General features: G+C 46.3%; 1 protein-coding gene across 2 annotated transcripts in view; it reads right to left on the bottom strand.

Moving 5' to 3' along the window:
* ULK3 (unc-51 like kinase 3) overlaps positions 1-17,452 on the bottom strand; it is a 249,596-nt gene extending 232,144 nt beyond the window's left edge. Inside the window, exon 1 of one of the 2 annotated variants that reach the window (XM_086959332.1) lies at positions 17,217-17,452. In XM_086959332.1, the coding sequence (XP_086815458.1) occupies positions 17,217-17,318 (102 nt within the window). In that variant the 5' untranslated portion in view covers positions 17,319-17,452. The remainder of the gene's footprint in view (positions 1-17,216) is intronic. The other variant, XM_086959333.1, reaches the window with a different exon arrangement.
* Positions 17,453-22,007: the final 4,555 nt, after the last annotated feature.

The following is a 22,007-nucleotide window of genomic DNA, read 5'->3' as shown; positions in this document are numbered from 1 at the left end:
CGGTCGACTTGGCAACAGGGTCCCCCCGATTCCTTCCTGGCATTTCCGAAACCCCCGGCTCCGCTCAGAATTGATTAGGGCAATAGATTGCTACTTCGCTGAGAATGTGGGCTCGGTCGATTCCCCCACTGTTCTTTGGGAGGCCTTCAAGACGGTTATTAGGGGTTCCGCCCTATCATTCATTGCCGCAGAGCGTAGGGTGAAGAGGGAGGCTGTTGTGGCTCTTGAAACCGAAATTACTGCGCTTGAAAGTGAGTTGGGTGGGAATGACACGCCTGCACTGCTGCACACTCTGGAATTGAAGCAAGCAGACTATAAAGCCTGTGTTACGGATGCTGCTAAATTGTTGCGAGCGAATCAACTAGGTCGACTGTATGATGTGGGTGACAAGGCTAGCAAGCTCCTTGCGTGGCTGGATAAGACTGAACGTGCGAGTCGAGTTGTACCGGCCATTGTTCGTGAATCTGGTGAGAGTGTCTCTGATCCGGGTGAAATTGTTGATTGCTTTGTGGACCACTTCCGGACGGTTTACACGCCTGTTAGTGATCGAGATGAGGCTGATTCCAGGCTACTGTTGCGTGACATTGCCCTACCCACTGTGTCGGAGGAGGACTGTCTTGCCCTGGAGGCCCCTTTTACTGTTGATGAGATTGCCCTCGCTATCCGATCCTTGCGCTCGGGAAAGGCGATGGGCCCCAATGGACTCCCCATTGAACTTTACAAACTTTGTCCCGACAAGATGGCCGCCCACCTGCGTCACATGTTTCTCGAGGCGGTTGAGGCTGGATGCCTCCCCCTTGAGCAGCGCCTCGCTACCATAGTCGTCATTTATAAGGACGGCAAACCTCGTGACCGCTGCGCCTCGTACCGCCCTATTTCCCTCCTTAACGCGGAACCCAAAATCCTAGCCAAGGTACTGGCCAATCGGTTGCTCAAGGTGATTTGCGACCTGATCCACCCGGATCAATCCGGTTTCATCCCCCATAGGAACACTGCCCTCAATCTGCGCAGACTCCATAGCGTTCTCGCGAGAGCTCCAACTCTCGCCGAGCCGGCAGTGGTCGCTTCCCTGGACGCCAAAATGGCTTTTGACACTATCGAATGGCCATACCTATGGGCGGCCCTCGCTAAATTTGGCTTTGGCCCTAAATTCATCGCATGGGTCAAGCTCCTCTACGAACGGCCACTTGCTCAGGTCGCGGTGAATGGTAGATGCTCGGACCCCTTCCCCTTAGGCCGTGGCACACGTCAGGGCTGTCCGCTCTCCCCGCTTCTATTCGCATTGGCGCTCGAACCCCTTGCCGCATGGCTCCGGTGGGAACCCTCTATTAAAGGGATCCGATGGTCCCCAGACCTTGAGGATCGTGTCTCCTTGTACGCGGATGATATCCTCCTTTATCTCACTTCCCCTCAGAAGTCGCTTAACGTTCTCTTCGACGTTCTCACGTCCTTTGGTAAGAACTCGGGACTCATCATTAACTGGACCAAGTCCTGTGTTTACGTTATAGCTGGTACTCTGCCGCCTCTACCCCGCAGGTTTCCCATTCTGGTAGCGGCCGACGGCTTTAAGTATTTGGGGATCTATGTATCCATGACCTCGTCGGTCCGCTATGAGCGAAATTTGTATGCTCCGCTCCGTAGACTTAAGCAAGACGTTCGACGTTGGCGCGACTTGCCTCTATCTCCATTGGGCCGGGCGGCACTCTTTAAAATGATGTCGCTCCCCCGATTTCTTTACGCCCTACAAAATTTTTTCGACCCTGTTCCAGCTCGCTACTTCCGTGAAGTCGAGAATTTACAGTGACAACTGATTTGGGATGGCCGTGCCCGCATTGCCTTGTCCAAGCTCACGCTCTCCTGGTATGATGGGGGTATTGCGTTGCCAGATATTAGACGGTACTACTGGGCCTCGCACCTGAGCGCTATCAACCATGCGACCTATGCTCCGGAGCCCGCTCCCGCTTTTGCCTTGGATAAACTATTGTTGCCCGGTGGCAATTTTAATAGGGCTCTGTATTCAAAGGCACCCTTTCGACTCCTTACGGGCCCGACGAAATGTGCAGTGCGGGCATGGAGGGACGCTACCGTGGCCACAGGCTGGGGTGGTAGGCTGACACAAAAGACGCCACTGTATGATTCGGAACGGTTGGGCAACCTGTGGAAGACAAAAGGGTTTGAGAAATGGGACATGATTGGGATCAGCACGGTGGAGGACCTATGGGTGCGGGGCGCGGTTAAGTCCTTTGAGTCATTGAAATTGGAATACCGGCTCGATGATAGAGAGCACTTCCGGTACATGCAGGTGAGGCACGCCTTGTCTTCCGTCTTTCCACCTGGTACCGACATTCCGCAGTCCTCCCCCTTGGAGGATCGAGTTCTAGACGGCCACGTCCCGGATAGTACCATCTCCTTAATCTACAAAAAGCTTATTAACAACAGAGCTGACCAACTTGAGAAGCTCCGGGCTGCCTGGACGGCTGACGGACTTGAATTAGACGACGAGGACTGGCAGTCAGCTGTGTCCTCCCCTAAGGAGGTTCCTATTCCGGCACGGCTTCGCTTTGTCCAGTTGAAGATCCTCCACCGTGTGTATCTGACTGGAGTGCGTCTGGTGCGAATGGGTTTGGTTTCGGATGGACGATGCAGGCGTGGGTGTGGTATGGATGGCACCTTTCTTCATGTTCTGTGGGAATGCCCGATGATTGCAGCGTATTGGTCCAGGGTGCATGATGTTATGAGTCGTGTCACTGGGATCCCACTACTTCCCGAAGCACGACGTTGTCTGTTGAATGTGTGGGAACCGTCTGATTGTAATGCTGCCCAGACACTTTGGGTTACCCTGGGCAACATGGTCGCAAAGAGGGACATCGCGCAGCTCTGGGGCTCCCCTAGATTACCATTGCTCAGTGCCTGGAAAGAGAACATGGACTGGTCCATGTTCCGAGAGAAGACTGTGTATGAGGCTCGGGGGCGTCCAGGGAAGTGGTCCAGAGTTTGGGCTCCGTGGAATACTTATCGCGGAGATATCTGCCCCCCTCCGCTTGACTATGAGGTCCCTCTCCCCTCCTCTCCATGATTTACGTTCCTCCCCCAATTTCACTACATGTTGTGTTTTCCCGCTCGTGCTCACCCCCCCCTTGCCAGAGTCCTTTTACCACGTCACTTTTCCCCCCCCACCTCCAGCGACCCTTGCCACTATGATACCATGTGTTTGTGTGTTGTTGTTTTTTCGACAAAAACATAAAATTAAACCTTTCTTATCCTACTTGTATGATAATGTGCTCTAACCGACAATGTGGACTTGAAAGATTGCTCTAGCAACGTACTGTCTCATAATCTACTTTTCAATCAGCCTGTTTATGTCATAGCGGCCGGCCCTGCGGGGTTGTAGGCAGACGCTGTGTATTGTGCATTCGTAAATAAAGGTTTAAAAAAAAAAAAAAAAAAAATGTCTATAAATTACAACTATTACTCTTGTTGTGGTGTGTTCTTTTAATAAAGGTTCCATGGCTGTAAAGTCTATAGTGGCGGCTTGTTCTGGGTACCTCTGGCTCACCCAGCAAATAGGCTGTGCGTCCCATCCCCCTTTTTATAAACAAAGGCAGAGATTTAGGCCACCTGCCTTTCAGAGCCTTCCTAAAATTGCTACACTGTTCCACATCCATTTTTAAAATCTTCGTTTTGAAACTCCGTGGCGAAGTAGGAGTTGTGTAATATCAGGAATAATGGAAATTGGTGAGTAGTCACACCTCTTTCCATTACACATTTTTCAGTGCAATAGTATGTGTCAGATAGATTGTGGTAATTTGTCTTCATACCCGAATTCAGAGGGGTACGCATGGAAAAATGTGCAATATTTTATAAGAGTATGCTTGTTCCACTTTTACCCATACATTATTGGGTGTGTTGAGATCTATTGTAGGTCTAACTTGGGTAACTTGAATTAATCGCTGTATAAGTGGGAAGGCCAATCCCCTCATCTTTCCCCTCAAATTAGGTTTTTGATACTCTGGGGCCCTTCCCTCACCAAGTGGATACTATTAATTTAGCTTGCATCCCTTTAACTAAATCAATAGGAAATGTCACCTGTAAGATTGGAGAGGAACATAGTACTCTGGGATTTTTACACTAGCTGTATGACAACCCCTTATATAAAATATCTAGCAGTTGTGAAAATATTGATGTCCTGTTTTTTGATGATGGATGTTGGATGTTGAGTAGCATTTTTGCAGCAATGTTCCTGTTAACACAATTTAAATGTTTGAGGGTTTATGCTAAGGGGCAGATTTAAAAGTTTTGTGGACAGCTACATTGGGAAGCATATGACCCCAAGATGGAATCAAGTTTAATCACATGATATTAATTTTTGAAAACTTATTTTTCTTAAATTCTTGCTGATAGGACTGGGATGTCGGAAGATTCCCAAATCCACAACAACAAACATGCAGTCTTTATTTGACCATCCATTCAGGAATTCCAACCATCTTCATCAATTTCTAATCACATACTATCAGCATTCTTGGCCATAATTTGGCGGGCAACCAAGACGGGAGTTTGTTTCTATGAGCCTCTAGGGGTTCGTCTGTTGAAGGCTTGTTTGCCAAACAAAACCTCATTGTATAACATCAAAAAATGCCCCCCATCGTGTCCTATCATGCAATGTACTATTTCACCCCACACCATGCAAGAACACATTCAAAATCAACCTACCCCATAACACATCGTTCCACAACACTTCACACCAAAGGATACAATAGCAGAATCTCCCAACAATACAACAAGCTCTCCATCACAACATACCACTTTCAATCAGCTTATCATGTAGTACCACAATAGATCCCACTGAATGATTTAGAGTGCTAAACAACTCTGCTCCACACACTGCCACAACTTAGCACTCCTGATCACATCTTAACTATAGTCCACACAGTAGAACATGCAACGCCATATTAAACCACACAATACGATGCCCCTTCTCGCTTTATAACACATTGCCATAGAATTCCCTACTATACCTTCACATTACATCTCACCTTGCCATTTAATACAGAACTGCATAAAACTGTACCACAATCTGCAACATATCAAAAAAAGTACACTATTTCTCTCTACAACACACCAGACCTACTATTTCATAACACCATGATCATTTTACATCATACAATCACAATACAAATCTGATCACACTACATAACATACACCAACAATACAACCTGTACCAACAAACTAGAACACAGCACTTTTCACTGAATTACATCACACCTCTACACCACACACGAACAGGGGAAACTTAGCCAACAATGTACAAGAATAACTAATATTTGTATGTTTTGCTTATGCACCCCCAACTGCATTTCATATATTCAATTATTATGAGTACACATTTCTCATATATAAAGGTATATTGCATTTAATGTTGCTTGCACAAGAATAACATGAAACATTTGATTTATTATAGTTGGATAGCATATCAGAAATTCACATACGAATTATAAGGCATTATAGAATTAAGCGAAGGAACAGCAAGTTTAATACGTTAATGGTTGCATTTGACATGATGCCTGTGAGGCCTGCCCTTTTCAAAATAATTTGAAAAGTATGTTTAAACTGAGTGCAGACAAGTGAAAAGAAAATAAATAAGTAAAGCAAATAGAAGCTATAAACATCTTTTGTAAATGCCAAAGCCAGGCATCACGAAGCCAGCCTGGCCTTTTCGGCTGACTGGGATGCAAAAGCTACTGAACACAGCGACAGACAATGATCTTCATGTAGAACAACACTTCTGTTTTATCAAAACTTTACAACTGGCAGGGCGGGCTAAGAACAAGGGCCCACTGGTGTAATATCAAGATAATTCCCTTACCACATTTCCACACTCCACTTTATGTGGTCCCACTGCCCATGGGGCATGTTAGTGGAAAGTTCAACTTTTGAAGAAAAGGAGGATGTAAAAGTCCATCAATAATTTTCTTTCCAAAATTCAAAGAATAATAATCTTCATTCCATAACTCTTTTCAGTCCCCTTTCAACAAATAATCACTAAGAAGTCTTGTGTCTCTTAATGTAAATCCAAATTTTGATCAAATCAATGCTTTCCATTAGAAGTAGTCAACGCAGCCCAGCCAACGCGTTTCGTCCCTAGGGCTCAAATTCAACCTTCAGTCAAAAGATTCTATTGTTCCTTCAGTTGTGTGTGTCAAGGTGCAGCCCAATTCACATCGAGGCGTAATCCCTTGTTCTCATTGGTCCCGTGTTGTCAGTCCATAGAACTTATCCATCATGACCTCCTGACTGCTGCTAATCAGGTAACCATCTAGTCGTAGCTGCATCACTAGATGGATACTAGAGGACCGCTCTTCCCTCTAAAATCACCATTGGATCGACAAAAGCTCATCGGTTCCTAAAAAACAATCTCCTCCTTTTTTCACAGTGTGACAACAGGCCACCCTCCACCTGGAGGAACCATGATGCAATACAGAAACATCTAATATGTATGTGGATTTTTTGTATTTAGCATTTGTTTTATTTCAAGTTTGATTAATGTATTTAGCTAACTACATGTGTGAAGAGCAAAGGTATGCAGAGTCTGTGGCATAGCAACATATCCTGCACCATATGACAAAATGTTGTGGGATTTTATCTAGTTCATTAGAACTACACTAGAAGTGCTCACCCATGTTTTTCAGGCAAAGGTGGTCACAAAAGTATATATGAAAAAGTACATACAGCCGAAGGCTGATGCATCTAAACTCTCCTTTATATCTCCACAGAAAAGCAGCAATTGAACACCAATTAGGTGGTAACCGTATGTATGCTCAGTATATAGCATGGCATGGCATGCAAATAGTGTGTTTCTCAGTGAGGAACATACAGGAGTGGTACCAAGGAACTAGGTTCCATGGTCCTGAAGAAGAGCAAAAAGGGGCACGGCTCAAAACATTTTGGCCCAGAGGAACATAGGCGCATTGTAACCTTGTCCTCTTAAGAGACCCCCGTTTTTAACCACACCGGCTAGAGGCAGGAAGTAGATATACCTACTAGCCAGGTATTTTTAGATAACACCGTAGCAAAGCACTATCCTCCACTCTCCCACTTGTAACATCTCCTCCATCATCATATAAAGGCCAATTAAGTGCTCAGACATAGCCTGTAGGTGGCAGCACGCTCTGATCCACAGCGGATCCGGATGGACCGATGATGAAGCATGCCACCAAGGGGTAAGCCTGGTGGGTGAGGGTTATATAAGAACAACAATGTGTTTCCTTCCATGGAGAGATATTAAATGTACCATTGCTGGGTTCCCGGTTTGGCGTAATAATCATTTTAATTGCCACTGTTCTGATAACCTTCATAGTTACACAATATATGTACTAAGGTAGGACGCTGATTCTTAGTGTGCATTTTTTAGTGTGTTTATTAATATTGAAAAGAGATTCGGAACTCATTATCAACCAAGAATCCTGTTACCTAGAACTGACTGCTACCTAGAATGCACCATCCTCATGTAATGTTTAAATGGTTAGTTGGCTACAGTCCACGAAGATTTCTGCCTCTAGTAGGTAAGGTGGCATTGAGACTGCTCTTTTGCCAGAGGCACTAGAAATTTGCTTAGAATAGCAAAACACGTATCATGGTTTACAAAGTTGCATACTACCCATCTTTCAATCAGGAGTTTGTTAAAGCGCGACTACTCACCCGTAAGGGTCTCAAGGCGCTAGGGGTGGGGGCGGTGGGGGGGGGGGGTGGGGGGGGGGGGGGGGGGGTGCAGCTTCCATTCCATCAAGGAGGGGGTCTGTCGAAGAGCCAGGTTTTGAGGTTTCTTGCGAAGATGGGGAGCGATGTTGTCTGTCTGAGGTGGAGCGGAAGGGCGTTCCATGCTTTGGCCGCGAGGAAGGAGAAGGAGCGGCCTCCCGATCTGGTCTTTCTGGTGCGGGGGACCACGGCGTAGGAAAGCTGGGCTGATCGAAGGGTCCTTTGGGGTGCGTGGAATTGGAGTCGGCTGTTCAGGTATGCTGGTCCGGTGCCGTGGAGGGCCTTGTGTGCGTGGGTGAGCATCTTAAAGGTGATTCTCGCCTCGACGGGGAGCCAGTGGAGTGTGCGCAGGTGCTGGGAGATGTGGCAGTGTTTTGGCAGGTTAAGGACCAGTCTTGCGGCGGCGTTCTGGATGTTCTGTAGCTTGCGGATGAGATTTTTGTTTATTCCGGCATAGAGTGCGTTGCCGTAGTCGAGTCTGCTGGTGACCAGGGCGTGCGTGACTGTCTTTGGGTGTTCGAGGGGGATCCATTTGAAGGTCTTACGAAGGAGGCAGAGGGTGTGGAAGCAGGAAGATGAGACAGAGTTGATCTGGCGGTCCATTTTGAGCTCGGAGTCCCAGGTTGCGTGCGTGGTCTGTGGGGGTTGGCGGGTTTCCGAGGGCGGTGGGCCACCAGGTGTTGCTCCAGGCGTCGGGGTTTGGGCCCATGATGAGTACTTCTGTTTTGTTGGTGTTTAGTTGAAGGCAGCTGTTTTTCATCCATTTGGCGACGGCTTCCATGCCTTCTCGAAGGTTGCGTCTGGCGGTGTTGGGCTCGTTGGATAGGGAGAGGATGAGCTGGGTGTCGTCTGCATATGACACAATGTTGAGTCTGTAGGTTCCGACAATGGGGGCAAGTGGAGCCATGTAGACGTTGAAGAGCGTCGGGCTGAGGGAGGAGCCCTGGGGGACTCCGCAGGTGATCGGTGTGGGGTCTGAGAGGAAAGGGGGGAGTCTGACCCGCTGCGTCCTGCCGGAGAGGAAGGAGCAGATCCAGTCGAGGGCCTTGTCCTGGATTCCTGCATCGTAGAGTCTGCGTATTAGGGTGCGGTGGGAGACTGTGTCGAACGCCGCTGATAGGTCGAGGAGGATGAGGGCTACTGTTTCTCCTTTGTCCAGTAAGGTGCGGATGTCGTCTGTTGCGGCGAGGAGGGCGGTTTCCGTACTGTGGTTTTTTCTGAAGCCGGATTGGGAGGAGTCGAGGATGTTGTGTTCTTCAATGAATGTGGCGAGTTGGCTGTTGATGGCTTTCTCGATGACTTTCGCTGGGAACGGGAGCAGGGAGATGGGTCTGTAGTTTTTGAGGTCGGTGGGGTCCGCTGAGGGTTTCTTTAGGAGGGGGTTGACCTCGGCGTGTTTCCAGTTGTCGGGGAACGAGGCGGTCGCCAGGGAGCGGTTGATGGTTTGGCGGAGCATGGGTGCGATGGTGTTGGCGGCTCTGTTGAAGATGTGGTGGGGGCAGGGGTCCGTGGGGGCCCCTGAGTGGATTGACTTCATTGTCTTCAGTGTGTCTTCGGTGGTGAGGGCTGTCCAGTCATCAATCGCTGGTTTCCGGGTGTCGGGGGTGGTTGGTGAGGGTTCAGTGTGTTGGTTGTCTTCGTCGAAGTTGTCGTAGATGCTCTTGATTTTGTGGTGGAAAAAGATGCTGAGTTTGTCGCAGAGGTCTTGTGAGGGAGGGATGTCGGTAGACTCGCTGGTGGGTTGGGCGAACTCCTTGATGATGCTGAAGAGTTCCTTGCTGTTGTGTGCGTGGGTGGAGATTCTGTCTTCAATCGCTTTTTTCCTCGTTTCTCTGATGAGTTGATGGTGGGCGTTGGTGGCGGCTCTGAAGTTGTTGTGGGCTTCTGTGGATTTGGTGTTTCTCCAGGCCTTTTCAAGGCGGCGGCATGTGCGCCTGGACTCTCGAAGTTCGGTGGTAAACCATCTGGCTTTCTTGGCACGGGTATTGTTTTTCTTGAGGGGGGCTATGGTGTTGGTGCTGTCCGAGATCCATCTATGCAGGGTTCGGGCTGCGGTGTTGGGGTCGTCGTTTTCCGCGATGGTTGGGCTGGAGTTGTTGAGTGAGGAGGTGAGCTGGTCATCGGTGATTTTGGTCCAGTTTCTTTGTGGGAGCAGGTGCTGGTGTCTGTGGATGGTGGGTGTTCTGAAGGTGAAGTGGACGCAACGATGGTCGGTCGGTTCATTAGCGCTGCAAAGACTAGTCAAGGTTAGTAAGCATCATACCAAACCAAACTATTAAAAAAATCAAATTCATGGGTCTTTTAGAAAGGTAGGGTATGTAGGAAATAGTAACACTCTTGCCACTGAGGTAGGCACAGATACTGCTTAAGAAAAAAAACACAGGGAGACTGGCATCAGAGATACTGAGTCAGTCAGATCCGGAGAATCGATGCAGACAGAAACTCCAGTGGGATAGGAAGAAAGGGATTTGAACTTTTGAGTCAACAATTCTTGGAAACAAAGAAAAAGGAGAACAAGGTGGTACAGGGAGCTACCGGAACAATGGACAGGAGAAATAGAAAAAGAAATAAAGCATAAAGTTGTTATGAATATAAGGCACTAAAAAAGCGAATCACAGATAAGGACTTATAGGACACTACAAAAGTGATATGCTGAGTAAGCAATGACGGAAGACTTTTGGCTTGCAATGGACTCCATAGGACTGTGACGTGAGTGCCCGAGGGCAGTCAAGTGAATGCAGGTTCAGAATGTGGCGTCTGCGGTTACACGCAGACCAATAAAGATGAGCAATACCAAGCTCCATGTGTGGCATAGTCATTGGCGAGTACCCAGGCAGGGGAAGATGCTACAACTGCCAACGAGATAGGAATTCAGTAACCAGAATATTGACAGTGCTCTCCCAGAGAGTTTGAAATGGTCCCGCAAACTGCTCATGCATGCCACTTGCGCCTCTGTTGAAGTACAGAATTGACACTTCCCGTATGTGGAGTCAAAGCCCAACTCCAGCCAGTGTAAAGTATTTGACGATAACGAAAGCATAATTGAGAAGACTACAAATCGATGGCCAAGAACCTGCTCGTAAGGCCGAAAACAGAGGTACTGTGCTACTACGCAACATAGAGCTATACATCATACAGAGTGATAACGCTGAAAGCGGATGCAATCAGGTTTTGAAATGGGAGCAGATAGCAACAGCAAATATCAAGAAAAAGCTTAGCACAGAAGCAAAGCGAGACAGAGTGCAACCAAGTATCAGAAAATACACAGCGATGCCTAAAAGTAAAGCAATTCTCATAAAAGAAACAATCATCTGCTTACCAGCACTGATTAAAGAGTCATCGTACCACACACTGGGTCAAGTGGCCCAAGGAGAAGAGCCCAGGGCTCTGCTTACAGAGCTGCCTATATCCGTAGAGGCATACCACCAAAGCTGCTGAGCGGGCCTCAGAACAACTCCAGAGGTCTTTTGAAGGGTGAAAGTCAAGAACGATGATCAGAATATTGAAAAATGTCAATGGAAGTGAAGAAAGAAGCCACATCTCTAGTCATTATCAAAGATGCCCTGAGGCCAGTACGTCGCAAAGCCTCAGAGATGGTTTTTTTATGAAGAAGATCAGACAGTATCGGAGAGAATGCTACCCTCCATGTCAGTGAGTTCTACACAGGTCCACAATGTTGCCGCCTTCTTGAAACCACCATTACTATGCGATATTGCCATAAATCAGAATGTTGTCAACAGATGGACTACTTGGATGGAGACATTTGATGATTTCATTGATGTACAAGACTAAACAGATAACAAGAAGATTATCAAATACTTTAAAAATCTTGCTGGAGAAGATGTAAAAGAAGCCATAAAGAAAATGCAGCGAGCTGGCGATGTTACATACCATCCAATCAAAGATGCCCTCAATCTCAAATTTAATCCAATGCCAAATGTAGATTACTAAAAGGTACATTTTCAGTTAAGAATGACAAAAGGTTAATGAGCCCATCGTCAAATTTGTTGAGAGAATGAATACACTCATCAAACACTAAGTTCAATTAATTTAATGATGAGGAAGCAATGTGTCTCAGAGTTATTGGCAGATGCTTATCAGATTCATTCAGACGACAAATGCAGAAAGAAACGCTTAGTCTGCAGCAAATTTTCCTTGCAACCAGAACAGAGAAGGTTGCTGATCGGCAAGCTACTGACATGGAGGCCAGAGGTGCCCAGAGGGAGTTGGTTATGAACATGAAAGGTGAGCAGAGGCACAAGGCTGCAGTACACACAGTGATGTCTCCATGTAAGAGTAAGTTGTGCTTCAGGTGTGGATTTGCATTTCCACACAAAGGTACATGTCCTGCTATTGGACAGACATACAAAAGCTGTGGAAAGGGGAATCATTTTGCAAAGAGAAGTAAAAAGTAAGTCCATCACGGCATGAAGATAAATTGGCCGTCTGTACATTCAGGAAGTGAGGTTCGACACACGGTCACAAGGCCAAGGGACAACACCAGCTGAGGCAAATCGACACCAAACAAAGTCAGTCATCATCTGAATCATTGCCAAATAGTTATTCAGTATTAATATCAAGTGAAAGCGAAGCTGTTTGTGAGATGTAGATGTTTACCTCAGAAAAATGTGTACATCGGACTGGTCGCATGTGAAAGAAAACATCTGCCAAAGAAAGATCGCCATGAAAAAGCATCAAAATCATTTAAACATTGTCCAAAGATTACACTGAAAATAAATGGTTGTTCAATGCCTTTCATTATTGACAGTGGCCAGGGACAAAATAACTAAGCTGTCTCCATTGCCCCATCTTATGCCATTGAACACTAAAATGTACAAGTGGGCTGCATCAAAGCCATTAAAAAGTCAAGGTTCTTTCGTAGCGACGATGAAGCACAAGAAAAACAAAGTCTAATCACCCATTCAGGTGCCTCAAGGTACAAAGTCAAGTGCACGTCTACTCACTTTCAACACAACTGCCAATATGGGACTAATATCAGTGAACTACAACATGAATGCTCACCATGAAACTGTAAGTCTGTTTCTTTCATTGTTTCACGGGTTAGAAAAACTTAATACTATGAAAGTACAATTACATATTAATGAGGACGTCCGTCCTGTTGCTCAAAGACACAGACGAATTGCATTTCATTTACAGGAAGCTGTTGAAAAAGAACTTGAATAGTTACCCAAGAATGATATAATTGAGCGTTTTGTTGATCAAATGCCATTGTATTCTCCCATAGTGGTAGTACCCACAAAGGACAATAAAGGAAATGTATGCATCAGAGTTGACATGTGTCAAGCGAACATGGCAATTTAAAAACAACAACACTCAGGTCCGCACATTGCCAACACGCTAACACAATTAAATAGTGCAAAGGTCTTCTCTTGCCTTGAATTGAATAAAGGATATTATCAGTTGGAACTTGAAGAGAACTGTAGGTACATTACAACTTTTCTGCACATTTTGATCTGTTCCGATACAAAAGAGATTTGATGTGTCATCAGCTGCAGATCTGTTTCAAGATGTCATTCAACGTATCATACAACCGGTCATAAATAGTTTAAATTATAGTGGTGACAACGAAAGTTTAGCAGTGGTGTGGGCTTGTGAACACTTCCATGTATTCCTATATGTAAAGGCTTTCCGCTTGTGACAGATCATCAAGCATCGTTGATCATCTATGGCAATCCAAAGGCCAAGATGCCTCCTCACATTGAACCTTGGGGTCTACGATTACGAGAATACAATTGCACCATTGTGCACCATCCAGGGAAAGATCGAAACCCTGAAGACTACTTCTCAAGAGTGCCTATACAAGGTCATGGTAACCCTCCCAAGATGGCTGAGGCCTACATCAAACACACCAGTTGCCATTTCGATAGAACAAATTGTCACTGTCAAGATAGTGACATGTTAAAGTTTAATGACTTTATCGCATTTCAGTTTTGGAACCACCATACTCAACCTCTTGCCAGTAACAGTGAATACCAGAAGTTAAAATGTTTTAAAGATGAACTGTCCGTTACTCAAGAAGGCATCTTCCTGGGAGGTCCGAGAATTGTCATTCTGGAAAGCTTACGACAAAAGATAATGGAAGTGGCCCATCAAGAACATTGTGGCATAGTTGCAACAAAACTAGTTCTCTAAGACGTAGTTTGGTTTCCTCATCTCAATGAGAGAGTTGAAGAACTGCCACCTATGCACTGTCTATCATCGAAAACTACTCAAAACACCTTGAATATGTCAGAGTTGCCAAAGCACGCATGAGAAACAAACAATTGCTGTTGGCTTCTTTGGTCCTCTTGACAATGGACATCACCTGATGGCGATTCTTGACAAATACTTCCATTTTCCATGGGTTGGAGATCTTTCATCTACCAATCAGAAACAGTTGTCGAGAGATCTTTGCAACATGGGGTGTTCCTGGATTTTAAAATCTGCCAATGACCCATTTTTCAACAGGCAAGAGTTTAGAGACTTTCTTGATCATCTGAATGTGAAGCATCAGAAAAGCACAACTCAGTGACCTAATTACCTTGACAAATGTTTCGTGAGTACATTAAAGAAAGCTGTCCAACGTGCTACGTTGAGAAAGCTAAACCTTAAAACTGTATTAAATTCTACCTTGAGAGCTTACAGTTTAACCCCTCACTTGCCCACAAGTGAAAGCTGTGCAACCTTGATGTTCAAGAGAGCAATGACCAAGTTATCTCACTGGACCAACAGTCGATCAACTACTAAGCAAGAAACCCGCACCAAAGACTTGGTTCGTAAAAGACAAATGAAGGCTTATGAAAACAAGCAACGACATGCAGAAGACATTGTCTTCAATAGAAGAGATCGAGTGCTTGCTAGTCAGAAGAGAAAAACAAAAGTCTGATGCTCCCTTCGATGCGGAGCCATTCCACATAGTTCCCACCAAAAGGACACACTGTGACTGCCCAATGTCCTGTGAAGTTCATTACGCAAGACTTCTCATATTTCTGACATGTGGCTAAATGCTCGTCAAGTACTGATGTCAATGTAGGGACTGGTTCTGAAAGGATAAGTGAGAACTCCCTGACTGCTGTTGCTCCTCCAGCGCCTAAAGTAGATCATAGAGACTTCTACTGCCAGTTCCCAAAGACTCAAACGATTAAACAGAGCACCACGAAGTCTCATGTAAGAGCTAAGACTGTGTATAGATTTGTAAAAAAAATTGTATAGTGCGAGTTAGTAATGATGGAACTCTTTTGGCTCACGATTGACTCCGTAGAACTGTGAAGTAAGTGTCAAAGCATAGTCAAGTGAATGCAGGTTTAGAATGTTGAGTTTGCGGTTACACGTAGACGAATAAAGACGTATAATACCAAGCTCCGTGTGTAGTTTAGTCATTGGCGGATACCCAGGCTGGGTAAGATGCTACAACATTGACTCCACAACATCTGCAACAGTCTTTTGGAAGCACGCAAGATCCTCAACCAACAACACTGCTTTAGCTATCATGACCCCAGAGACAAACATGAGGCCTCCAGTTCGTCCCAATGTGGGAAATCTGCTCTGTTCATACCCTGCTACCTGAGTGAGACTTGAAACCTGCATTCTAGTGCCCATTCACCATGCATCCTATTTCCAAGGTTCCAATGTTTTAAGTGGGGTGAAAAAAGTGGGGGTTTCTTTAAAGAACTTGTCCTAAGAAGCAAAACTAGGAATCCCTGCCAGGAGGCATCGCCTATATACTTAAGGGCATGGTTTAAAATATGTTATCTAAATTTCTATGCTTCCCAAAGAGTACCTCTTAACCCATGTTTGGGTGACTCTCTGCAAGCTTTTTGTACTGCATCCAGACATATCACACAGTAATAAACATGCACCTAAAAAGAAGGCACATCGATTGACTTTGCCAATACTTGTTAACAGTATCAGATGAAGTACTGATTTTGCTTTGGGGGTGGGTATTAGAATTGAACACCTTTCAATTCTAGAAATATTTGACTATGAATTCAACATTTCTAAGGTTTGTAGAAGGGGTAGTAGTGTTCAGATAGTCTCGATCACTCTTGTCCTTAACTTCATACCACTTTCCTTTGCAGTCTCTCTTGTACACTAATGCCTTTTTTTCTGCACACATCCTTCTGAAATTTTTCAATCTCCAGGTCTCATTCCTCATCTCTTTCTTCATTCTCTCCTGTATGTAATTCCTTGCATCTCATTCACTTCATCATATGCAGGCAATGCAACCACTCACCTGTAAGATCTGCATTTTCCTCAACTTTCGTCTCGTTATTAATTCGCCATCAGTGCACCTGCTACACACACACACACGTTCGCATAGAATCACAATTAAAATTGCCACAAGTGCCACAGTGATTTGAAGAGAGGCGAAGAATTGGGTGAACATGTATTTTGAACACCATTATGACACATTGACTGGTGCTGTGAGAAACTAGCATTGCCTTCAGCCTCAACTCCAGAGTTCTCAACTGTGGCCCGCTACAAACACTCACCCACAACCTCAAACCATAAAAGATGGCTAGAGGCAACTCAATACAAGTGTTATATGATGCAAACAATGTTTTCTTAGAAAGCCATCAAAGAACGCAAGTGTTGCGCAGAAACACAGCGCAAATGCCAGCACTGTGTTTATTGTAGCTGAAGAGCACAGATGGACACCGTTTCCAGTAGTGTCCTTCCTCCAACTGATCTGTACAACATACCTCAGAATGAAATACAAACATTACACGAGTGTCAGCTAGTCCCAGCATTCCATGTAACTAAGCAACCTAACACTCACCCCTTCCGACCATAAATACAAATAAAGTTAAGTAATAATAAACAGATGTGTGACAAAAATACATTGCCAAATGTCAATTTTATGAACACACAGCCGATGCATAACTAAATGTTGACAGTGCCAGATTGCAACATAAATATAACTTATTTATTATTCACAATATAATATTTCAACCAACCCTGAACCTTCCAGCAGGATTAAGTAAAACATGAAATGTAAACAGGGATTATTACACCGATTGCATGGATTACTGTAACGGGTTTTACAGCCATTGTTCAGACACCAAGCAGTGTTTTGTCAGTAAAATTAAGGCCATGAACCGAGGGACATACGTAGGGCCCTCTTTTAAGGTTCATTTTCAACTGCTGTCTGGTCTGAACTCCGCAAAGACCCGCCTCACCTAAAGCACTGCATGGTGCACCTGTTCTCTTACTCTGCCGTGCTTCCCTAGAACGCCTCCCGAAAGTACTTTCATAGTATCAGGGTTGTGCCCCTACCTGGCCCCAGCTCCAAAGGGGGGTTCTGCGCAAGCCCTGTTTTCACTTAAATCATATGTACCCCTCCCTGATCGTGCTTTGCTGTGGAGCCTTGTTCCACGCAGCGCTCCATCCATGCTTTACACCCGTAGGTGCTCGTCCACGCCAGCCTCCCAGGAGTGCCCCATCCCTGCTCCCCCTCCTCTCACCTTTCTGTACGCCTTGTAGACGGTGGCGTAGGTGCCGCTGCCCAGCCGCTCCGTCAGGATGAAGTCGTCCAGCCGCGGGGGCGCCCATCCGGGGGCCGCCATGGAGCCCCATGCACGGGGCGGGGTGCAGGGGTGCGCGCTCTAGTCCTCAGAGCAGCCCCTCTTCGTGTACTTGTATTGGTCCCAGCTCTCTGTGTCTCCTTACAGCTGACACATGACGTGCGGCTGCACTTCCTGGTTCTCTTAAAGAGACCGCTCCCTGCAAGCAGATTTTATTTATTTATTTATTTATTTATTTATTTATTTATTTATGCATATTTACATAGCGCGGACTTTACCTGAAGGCGTCAGAGCGCTTCACAATAGGAACAGAGATGAAACATGATGAAAAACATTACACAACAGATTACAAAAGCAGACGTTACGTTACATAAGGTAATGGTGACAATTGTGAGCAAACAAAATACATGAGGTAGTAAAAATTGTGAGCAACCAAAAATACATGAGGTAGTAAAAAGTGCACAAGAGGAAAAAGTGACAAGTGTGCGGTTACAAGAGAAAACAGAGTATAATTTGAGGTATAATACTGCAATAAGTGCTAGACACTCAGGCACAAGAGCAAGCGTTGCGTAGGCAAAGGTGGCACTTGTGCAAGTATCAAAGGTAAAAACATGTGAGAGGTAGCAAACCGTGTGTTACAAGGGCAAAGTGGTGTGTGTATGTTACAAAAGGGCACCAAACACAAGTACATGGAAAATACTGCAAAAAGGCAAACACTCCAACCACAAGAACACACTGGGAAGGCACTTCCATGGTAATGGAAAGTAGACATTTTCAGTAGTGGGAAGTCTTCCTCCAAATAACAAGAGGACGTGAATTACTTTTGGAGGTGTCTCTGGAGGAGGAGAACTTTGAGGTCCCTTTTGAAGGCCTGGGAGGAGGCGATGGTCCGGAGCTGAGGTGGAAGGGAGTTCCAGATTCTCACTGCGTTGCCTGAAAAGGATTGGGCCATTGTTCTTTCCTTCTTGAAAGTGGGAGGTTCAAGCAGTAGATTCTCCGCATTGCGTGAAGGTCTAGAGCCTCCAGAGAGTTTCAGTTTATTCGCCAGGTAGCACGGAGAGGATGAGTGCAAGGCTTTGTGGGTGATACAAGCGGTCTTGTAGATAGCTCTAGCCTCGAAGGGAAGCCAGCGGAGGGTGGATAACATCGGTGTGATGTGATTGCTTCTTTTGGCCCCATAAATGAAGCGAGCTGCTGAATGGAAAACAGACTTAAGTGGGGACAGGTGAGATTTGGGGAGGCCAGTAAGAAGAGAGTTGCAGTAGTCTAGTCTGGAGAGGACCAGCGATTGCACCAGGGTTATAAGGTCCTGCTCCGGGAAGAAGCGACGGATTCCCCAAAGAAGGCGCAGTTGGTAACAAGCAGATTTTGCAATAGAATTGATGTGGGGAGTTAGATTGAGTTTTTTGTATAGAATGACACCAAGGGATTTTGCGCTGTCGACAATGATGGGTTTATTGTTTAGTAGATTCATCTGATCCATCCATGATTGAACCCGGGGAGGAGAGAGTGAGGAGGAGAAGAGGAGGAATTCAGTTTTGGAGAGATTCAGAATCAATTGGTGAGTTGACATCCAGTTTTGAATGGAGTCAAGAGTAGAGCTTAGGATGGAGAGATCATGAGTGGAGCCAACCTTGAGTTAGAGTTGAGTGTCGTCTGCATAGAGATGATAGTGAATCCCGGATTTGCTTAGGAGGTTTCCCAGTGGTTCTAAGTAGAGATTGAACAATGTGGGTGCGAGTATAGAGCCTTGGGGAACACCTTGACCCACCGCCACAGAAGAAGAAAGACTGTTCGCTATTTTGATCATTTGAGATCTGTCAGAGAGGAAGGATGCAAACCATTTAAGCACAGTGCCCTCCATGCCCATTCTCTGTTGAAGAATATTGAGGAGGGTGTTGTGATTGACAGTGTCAAAGGCTGCAGAAAGGTCAAGGAGAATTAGCAGACAGGACCCCCCTGAGTCGAGTATCCTCAACACATCATCAACCACTTGCAGTAGGGCTGTTTCAGTGCTGCAGTTTTGGATGAAGCCAGACTGACAATTGTCAAGAAGATCATTGTCCTTGATATGACGAGAGAGTTGTTTTGCTACACATCTTTCTGTGATCTTCGCAAGAAAGGGAAGGTTAGTAATGGGGCGGAAGTTGTTGAGGTCATTCGCATCAGCAGTGGGCTTTTTAAGCAGAGGGGTGACCTGCCCAGTTCTGAAGGAGACAGGAAGGGAGCCTTGCCAGAGGGAGAGGTTGATCAGAGTGGTCCAATAGGAAAGGAAATGGGTATAGAAGTCAAAGGCAATGGCACTGGGGATAGGGTCGAGAGAATGGTTGGAGGGCTTTGATTCGCGTATGCACTTGAGAAGGGCATCTTCAGATATGGGGTCAAAGCTCTGCCAAATGGTTAAGGATTTGCGCTCCTCTGGAGGTGTAGGATGAGCGACCTGATCCACAAGTGATTTCACTTTTTCATCGAAGAAGATAGCAAAATCCGCTGCTCTCTTTGTAGAATCCTCCACCTTAGAGGTTGGGGGAGAGCAGCTCGGAATCCTGATGAGATCGAATAGTTTTTTGGGTCTATTTTTGGTGGAGTCAAGGAGGGTTTTGAAGTGCGCCGCTTTCTCAAGGAAGATGTGCTTGTGGTACTTGGATCTTGCTGTGCGAAGCATGGCTAAATTGTCAGTGGAGGGGACTTGCCTCCATTGCTTCTCCAGGAATCTTAGCTGCTTCCTTTCCTCATAAAGGGATTTGTTGAACCAAGGTGCTGAGGGAGTGGGCCTTATCCTTTTGCTTTTGAGTGGAGCAACGTTATTAATTTCAGCTGCAAGAACTGTGAGGCATTGGCATCGTCAACAGCTATGTTCGGGTCTAGCCTTGGCAGTGATAGCAAAGCTGATTCACAGAGGGGACCGACATCAATATTTTTGGAATCACGGAACCAGGAGATGGCCCTCTTGGGTTGGCCAAGAGTTATAGAGTGTGAAAGTTGAAGAGAGAATGGGATGAGGTGGTGGTCAGACCAATCTACATGAATTGGGGTAGTGGTAGAAAGCATGCCTGCTTTAGAAATAACAAGGTCCAGGATTGCGCCCTTAGAGTGGGTTGATTCAGTGCAGTGTTGGATAAGATCGTTTGCAGAGAGGAAGGTGGCCAATGAGTTCGCAGAGGAGTCTTGCGGTACGCCCCAGTGGAGATTGAAGTCACCCACGAAGGTCTGATTGTCACTTTGTGAGTATTGGTCGCTGATGAAGTCAGTGAGATCTTCTATAAGCGAAGGGCCACTACGAGGCGGGCGGTAAATGATATGGAATTTGAGCGGTGAACGGTGTTGCAATTGAAGCTCAAGAGAAAGGCATTCAAAGGTGTGAGAGGAGCTGATTGGAGAAGCCTTAAGTTGGAGGGCGTTTCTAAAGATGACTGCAACACCTCCCCCCTTGATGTCAGTTCTGCCATTCCTAACTATGGAATAACCTGTGGGTAATAGGAGATCAAGCATAGAGTGAGAGGTATCTTTGAACCAGGTCTCTGTGAGGAAGAGCATGTCAAGTTTGTGAAGGGTGATGGTAACGGAGATTTCAAGTTTGTGTTTTACTGCAGATCTGCAGTTGTGAAGCATACAGCGCAGCTCTGTCAAGACTGTTTTGGTGACTGGGGCACTTGGGCTCTGAAGGGTGATCGGGATATTGTACTTATGCGGGGGTGCTCGGGAGGGTTTAGGTGGATGCTTTGTTCTGACAGAGGTGATGGTCGGAATAGTGTAGATAGTGGGGTTGCTAGGGTATGCCTGTTGAAGAAGGGTGGTGTTCACGGGCTTGTGTGAGTTAACGACGTTTGCAGACGAAAGGTTGAGCTTGGCTGTATTGGGGTGAGGGGGCGAGGTGCATCTCATGGGAAGTTGGGAGGGAGTAGAGGTGCATGGAGGGGTGGAGATCTTAGAGCATAAAAGTGAAATGGCAGCTGTAAGCTGGGAGATGGAGGTGATCAGAGAGCCTAGCGTATTTTCCAGTGAGAATGAGGCAGAGCACGGAGGGTTGGGTGGCTCGATTGAAACAAGGGGGGGTGGAATTGGTGGTGGAAGGCAGGGAGAGGTGGGGGGACAGGAGGTGAGTTGGGGTGTGGGGTTCACAGGTGGGGAAAGGTGGAGGTTGAGAGCGGGAGTAAGTGAATTGGAGGTTAAGGGAGAGTTGTCATTGTTGGTGTTGCATGAGAGAGAGGAATTAAGGACAAATTTAGAGGGAGAAAGGTGCGGAACACGGCGGTATGGAAATAGGAGGGGGGAGGCCTGTGTGGCGTCATGGGAATGTAGGAGGTTTTGGGAGGAAAAGAGGTGCAGTGGTTGTGGAGGTCCTGTCAGTTAGGAGAGGTGGCAGTGAGGGAACGGTCATGTGGCAGAGTGAGGGGGTTGAGAGAAAGGGAAGTTGAGGAAAGGAGGTGGTTCTGCTGGGCCCGAGGGAGGGAGATGGAAGGGGTTACTAGGAGGGGAAAGGGGGTAGTGCAGTAGTACTGGAGGAGTAGGACGGAGGAGAGAGATGCAGTGGGAATGTGGCAAAAACGGGGTGAATGACGAGGGGATGAAGGGGTGGAGAGGAGGGATGGAAGGAGGGATAAGGGGAGCATAGGGAAAGTTAATTGGGGTGACAGATGATTGGTGGCGCCCTGCCCCGCCCCCCCCATGTGGTGTCCGGCTGAGAGTCACTGGAACCTCTGTTGGTTCCAAGCGTCTTTGATGACTAAA

Source organism: Lissotriton vulgaris, chromosome 2_2 (assembly GCF_964263255.1).
Source record: "Lissotriton vulgaris chromosome 2_2, aLisVul1.2, whole genome shotgun sequence".
Classification (NCBI taxonomy): domain Eukaryota; kingdom Metazoa; phylum Chordata; class Amphibia; order Caudata; family Salamandridae; genus Lissotriton; species Lissotriton vulgaris.
Note: the sequence above shows the minus strand (reverse complement) of the source record. Positions and strands in the feature narration are given on the sequence as shown.